General features: G+C 38.1%; 1 protein-coding gene across 1 annotated transcript; it reads right to left on the reverse strand.

Annotated features, from left to right (window-relative positions):
* Positions 1-4,412: 4,412 nt before the first annotated feature.
* Positions 4,413-6,993, reverse strand: LOC111866414. Its single transcript, XM_023855338.2, has 2 exons — positions 5,568-6,993; positions 4,413-5,336 (listed from the first exon to the last, which is right to left on the reverse strand). The coding sequence occupies exon 1, from the start codon at positions 6,965-6,967 to the stop codon at positions 6,104-6,106; it is 864 nt and encodes a 287-aa protein (XP_023711106.1). The 5' UTR covers positions 6,968-6,993; the 3' UTR covers positions 4,413-5,336; positions 5,568-6,103.
* Between the last annotated feature and the right edge of the window lie 38 nt (positions 6,994-7,031).

The raw sequence follows: 7,031 nt of genomic DNA on the forward strand, positions 1-7,031 counted from the left end.
CCACAGAAATATATAGGACAAACTGGGCGAATATTTAAAATCAGATTTAAAGAACATATAAGAGACATAAAGAACAGTGGACAAAATTCCAAATTCAATCAACACATAGTGGACACTATACACAAATATCGAACAACAGATCAAACTATGGAAATCTTCATTGGAAAGGAAGGACGAATGTTGGGTACTCATGAAAGATTTCTTATATATGAAATCAATAAGCAAAACATCCAGTTGAACGACAATTTTACCGAAACATTTAACCCAATATGTGACACAATAATTGCAGCATGCCAAGTATAAACTACTACTTTGCCCCCATCCTACATCCACCACACCCCTACCTCTCCCCCTCACCTTGGATGCTAGTGGGGTTGACAGAACACTGATAAAGGCAACAACCCAAAGGGTTACTTAACAAACCATTATGAGAAAGTGCAGATGTTACTATCAGCCAGTTTCCACAGATTCTTCATGGTTCCAACACAGGGTTCATGGAACTACAATTTCTTGGGTGTGTATTAATTATTATTAGTCTTCCACTCTAAAGCTCCACCATAAGAATGCGGTTGCACAGAAAAGTCTGCAGTGGATTATACAAAAGACCTTCAAACAACAGCAGGTATAGATTGTATTAAAGCCTGTTCTGTCCTCTTGGGATAGATATATTGCAATGTAGTCTGGCAGAAGTCTACTGATGTTCCACTGAAACATGAATAGACTTCTACCAGATGACCCAGAAGAGAGTATGCTTCAGTCACTATTGTGAGAACGTGAAATCCGAAATCTAAAATAGTTTTGAAAACCACGTGTCACACCACCACCAGAAAGTTTTAATCTTAGAAATATTTTTTTCCAGTTGTCAGCCATGATCCTGACTTAAAGTACAAGTTGGAGTGTTACAGTCCAAAGGATTTTTACCCTGAGGTTCACCTCCCAGCACATTTCCTTTTCATTGGGGCTGACAGAGAACATGTAAACATAAGTTGTAAGGTGTACATATGTATGCGTGAACAATGTATGTAAAGAAATATCATTTTAATTTTCAGTTTTAAAAAGTTTATTGTTAATTGCTTTCATTTGAGTTTCTCTTTTAAAAAAGTTCACTGTTAATTGTGTTTTAAGTTTTAAAAAGTTTATTGTTAATTGCTTTCATTTGAGTTTTTGTTTTAAAAAGTTTTGTGTGATTATAAGGTAACTTCTAGAATTTTATGTTATATTACTTTATGTACATATACAGTGTTCAAATCTGGGATCAGTAAAGAATTAAGCTGTATATGATTCCTTGTCTTTCTTTCCATTTCAGTGGCAGTCCCTTTATATGAATGTGATGATAGTGCCCAGTGAGTGACCTTATACTCCTGTCATTTCCATATCATTATATTCATGATCATGTTCATCTTATGTCATAACAGATATCCTCTGCAGTTTTTAGTCATTAAGCAACCTATGAACCATGCAAACACCTTACACATATTTGGAATTCTTGGGAATTTACTTCAGTTTAAAAGCAAATCAGAAAATGAACAGTTCTGTCCCTGCAGTCATGTGAAAGTCAACCAGTGTTTTCAGAAGACTGTACTGTCTCCATCTTCAGGGTTGAACAATGAACTGAGCAGGCAGCAAGCAGAGCTCCACTTGCCATCTGCTTTCTTGCTCAATTTATTATTTGACCCTTAAGATGGAGGCAATATGTTCCTCCAAAAAATTGGTTGACTAATAACAGACTACATGATGTTATATGCCAGATGATAGTACTCTTCAAGGTGAATCTAGTTTCTCTAGTGATGTGTTTTTCAAATGTCTTTGGTAACAGAATGTTCTGCTGGAGGGTGTGAGTAAAATCTGAATTTTCCAAGTAATACTGATTTTCTTAGGGTGCCATCTGTCTTCTGTAAGGAAAGGAAGCTGAGGCACAATGACCCCACACATCTTCAACTGCTCGATACTGTGTATGGGATTTGAGGTTATGGCAGTGAATATTAAGTTGCTGGGTTGTGATGGTACATTGCCTGATCAATGGGACTAAGCTGGAGATAGTGTTTTTTTTTTCAAAACATTTGGCACCTATCTACCAAACTACATGGCATCACATTCCAGGAGGCTATGTTCTTTAATTAATTAACTTCTCAATTCAACTGACTGATTTTTATGGTTTTGATGAACATGGTGGTCTTATTTGCGGAAACAGCACAGATGTTTGCTTTATGGTGGGTGGTGTCAACTCAGTGGGGAGGTAAGAAAAGTGTGTAGAATACTGGTGTGAAGATACTCTTGAAAAATGGTTACAAGTAATACCAAGGAGGAGATCTGATAATAATAAGATAAACTTTTGAGAATTAAAACTTGATTGTACTGAGTGGAGATGTGCACAAAAGCAGGTTTTGGCATTATCAGTATTAAATCTTTTAGTTCTGCTGCTGGTGGAATTGTTGGTTGGTTAAAATTCTGTATAACATAAATTCACAATTACTGGTCTGTAACTAATAATTTTTATGAACTCACATTACAAAATGTTAAAAAAAGACAAAATACAAAACATGTCTTAAAATATATTTTTTAGAACCTTAATGACATATTTCACAATATGTGAGAGCCCATGTTTCTTAAGTACAGGTACATTTGCCATATTTTAGATTACAATTCTTTTTCTGTGATATGAACACACTTTCCTCTACCATTAATAATCCTAAAATTAGACTTTGGCAGTTAAGTGTATTACTTCAGGGTCATAATAGAACAGAACCCCATCTGTAACTCTGGTGAAAGTGGTAACTTATTAATGGTCAGCAACTCGGTGTTGTCTGCAGTAAAAGAGAACATCGTTTTGTTCATCTTATAAACATGTACTTAAGAACACAGCAGGATCTTTCAGAAACAACCCTGATTTACATGTATATATACACAGTGTCCACTTGGCCAACTCCAGATTTTGCTATTTTTTTTATACGGATACTAAATACGCTGCTTTTATGCTCTCTGAGTGTTTGAATTTTTGTGCCTGTTCAAAAAATATCAGTTTAAGAGGTAGTAAACAATTTTCTGGTAAAATGGAGAGAACAGTAAGAAAAATAGCAGTGGTTTAAGTGTACTCATTAAAAGAAATCTGGTCTTGAGTATATGAAGCACTGGTATGTGTTGCCACTAAATACCTTAGCCATGAGTGGGAAGTATGTACATAATTGTACTCATGTCAATGCGTTTATGCTGTGATCATATGAAGTATGCTTATTATGAGATTATTTTTATCAAGCATCTGACACGGAGAAGATATGACCAGTTTTGCTGTAAATATCTGGGTTCTACAGTTCCAGGTGGTTCAACAATATACGTATAATGCTACAGGTTCCATGCCAGTTGAACAGAAAAGATGAAAGTGGTTAAGTCTAAAGATAAATTGTATGACACTGGAACTAAACTGAAAGCTTAGACTTAAAAATAAGTTCCTGTACTCATGCAACAACAGAACAGTTAACCATTATTGTCTGTAATACTAGTCGCTCAGAATCTTGTGTTGAGACTGCAATGCCAGTGGTTCAAGGATTGGTGATCAACATATCTCAATGCAGACCTTCAGTTTTATGTTTTTATATTTTGACACATGATTTACTTTAAGTAGCTACATAATAGTGAAAAGTCGAAACAGTCACATCTAGAAGTACATACTCAAGAGCGAGACACTTAGGAGAAGTTGGCACTTTGAGACTTGTCTGTGAAAGATATATTGCACACGAAAAGCAGGACACATTTTTTTCTTTTGGGGGGGGGGGGGATTGCTTGTCCATTATGTTGGGAAATGTCAACTGTATGAAACTCATTTACACAAGCAAAGAAAGACTGGTTAAACAATTATCTGGCAGTATGTCATGACTGCATTCTGTTAGACAATATTATGGTGCATCCTGTGTCCACACTATCTACTTCTGACTTTTTGTGTTTTCAAGCACAAGAACAAGCAGGAAAAGTTAAATCATCAAAATAAACACCAAACAATTTTAAAATATGAAATGTTTGTTCTAAAGTGCCAAATATTCTGTTTGAAGCTTAAGCCTTTGTATTATCCCAATTCATCTCGAGCCTCTTCTAAAATTTGTTCTCTTAATGAAATATTCTCTTTGTCAATAACTACAAAGTTTCCCAAGTTTACTTTGCACAGTGTTTGTCTTCATTTCCACTAAAGAAATATCTAATAAGGAAACAAGAAACAAACTCCGGTTCAACATGAATGTGTCAAATTCTTTAGCAATGTCACTGTTCATAAATATAGTTTTAATCTCACAACTATGATAACGTAAAACTGATCCTACATTTTTAATAACTGGGACTTCACCAACATGATCAGATAATCCCCCTATCAATGGATCTACATAAATACTACCTTTCCTACAGCTGTCTATAAAAATATTACTGGTCTCCATACTTGAGTAATTTTCAATTACTGAGGGAAATCAACTATAATGTAAGACTATAACATGTCTGTAGTTATTATTTCTTACTAAACACTGTCACAACACGTCAGTAATATGTATAAGTAGCTCTAGGAGATAAAAAGAAAGGTTTGTAGTTAGTTGAGACAGCTCGTGGCAACTTTCAATAAGGTAATCATATTTATGTCACCAAAGATGACAAACTCTGGTTTAGCTTTGTGAAAATAATTTATCCCTCCTTTTTACAAAAAGTTCAAAACCACCTACAGTGGCTCTGTATATGGACAAGACATGTTAGAGAATTTAGATTCTAGTTGCACAGCATTTTATATCCCATCCTTTACAATGATCATTTTACAACTATGTGATGATTAAATTCTGGATTACTCTTGACAAAGATATTCACTCCTCCTTTTACCAGCTTTTGTCTACAATAACTAACTCCTAGGGTGTAACTGTTTAGATTAACCCATACAATGTCTCATGCTTTCCTGGTGATATGGCTGGAAGCAGTCATGCCCTTAGATCCACAAAAGTGTCTTCCACTGCAGGCAAGAAGTTGAAACTATAAGAAACATACTTCATGCATTCTACTAAATATATGGGAACAAAATACTGACAGCAGTTACAAAACAGAAAAGCAAGCTAACTACTGGGAACTGAATCAAAATTATTTTGTGATGCTGTGAAAGCTTGTATGCGTTTGTTCATAGGACAGCACTAACAGTTTAAAACACATTACAATTAATCTGTGACTATGATGGAACAGTAACATGAATCAACCCAAATTTGTGAACCATTAATACTCACAATGTTTATTCAATTCAGAATGGTCAGTCATCTGAATCTTTATCAGCCTCTCCACATGTATCACACAGTTTTCCCACATTGTTGGAATGACCTGAAAGTCTGACAAATAGATTTGTATCACTAAAATTCTAAGTTTTCGCTTTGTATTCAACAGAGAAAAACAAATATTCAGACATGTTCCAATGATTCCCCGAACATATTTTTCACAGCTTCATTCCCAAACCATTTCAACCAATGTTACTAGTGTAATATCTCTGTTGTGCGCTGAGCAACATCTCTCTCGTAGCTCCTTGCTTAGCCAGGAAGGTCCCGCCCACCATAGCTGATTACCTTGAAGTCGTCGTGGGTCCGTTCCTCTGGAGATGATGTCCACAGGGTTGTCCTGTGATGCAACATGTCTCCAAGCTCGGTAAGTGGTTAGCCGTTGGATCTCCGCGACTCTGTTGGCCACATGTTTTCCAAGTTGACGAGCACCCAGCTATCCAGGCTAAAACAACTGTGGAGTCCGTCCAGTAAAAGCGTTGAACAATTTGTAGGTTGAGGGCCCTATGCACCTTATCTACTAACTGGCTTAAAAGAAGGGCGGCGTTCAGCTCCAGTCTTCGGAGTGACACCTGCTTCAATGGGGCCACTCTTGATTTCGAAGATAACAGATGAAGTGTGATGGTTCCGTTTGGGCTTATGGAACGTAGATAGACACATGCCCCGTAGGCTCTTTCTGAGGCATCGGCAAAGCCATGAAGTTCTACAGTGATGCTTGTGCCGTCTGCCGTGATTCTTCTGGGTATACTAATCCTGTTGAGATCAGGCAGCCGTTGGTGAATTTCCTCCCACCGCGTGGCAAGTTCTGAAGGCAATCTCAAGTCTCAATCCAGCTGTTGTTGCCAAAGGGTTTGAATGAATAACTTACATTGTACGATGACAGGTCCTAGTAATCCCAAAGGGTCGTATATGGATGCTACATTAGCCAGCACCATTCTCTTCGTCCATGTCACATTCTTGTGCCTGCTGTCCACCACGCTGAATTGGAACAAGTCACTACTGGGATACCAGTGCAGTCCAAGAGTCTTCACTGCACCCTCGTTGAGAGGAACATTGCAAGGTGCCCATGTCTCCTGAAGTGCGGCTGGAATGACTTCCAAAATGTCTAGACTGTTGGACCGCCACTTCCGAACAGGGAACCCTCCACTCTTGAGCAATGTTGTGACGTCGTCATAGAGCTGGATAGCTTCACTAACAGTGTCTGTTCCTGTAAGCAGGTCATCAACATAGAAGTCATTCTTAATTACTTCAGCTGCAGTCAGTTGTGTAGGTTGACCGTCGAGCGCCACCTGTAATAAGCATTGTGTTGCCAGAAAAGGAGCTGCAGCGGTTCCATAAGTTACGGTGGCCAGACGGTAGGTTTCTAACCATTGACTGGGATGACTTCGCCACACGATTCTCTGGAGGTCTCTGTCGTCCTCATGCACTTGAATCTGTCGGTACATCTTCTCCACGTCTGCAGTCAATGCGTACCTGTGTGCGCGAAAGCGTAGTACTATGGAGAACAGATCCTGCTGGATGGTTGGTCCTACCATCATCAAATCGTTCAGCAACGGTGACGAGGTGGTGTTTGCTGACGCGTTAAAGACTACTCTAACCTTGGTAGTGCTGCTTGTATTCTTTACTACCACATGATGAGGCATGTAATAGCAAGACTGATGCTGGTCAGTAGGGTCGACGAGTTCCATGTGCCCCAGTCGCAGGTACTCATCCATAAACTTGACATACTCATTCTTCAAATATGGGTTTCTT

Source organism: Cryptotermes secundus, unplaced genomic scaffold (genome assembly GCF_002891405.2).
Source record: "Cryptotermes secundus unplaced genomic scaffold, Csec_1.0 scaffold130, whole genome shotgun sequence".
Classification (NCBI taxonomy): domain Eukaryota; kingdom Metazoa; phylum Arthropoda; class Insecta; order Blattodea; family Kalotermitidae; genus Cryptotermes; species Cryptotermes secundus.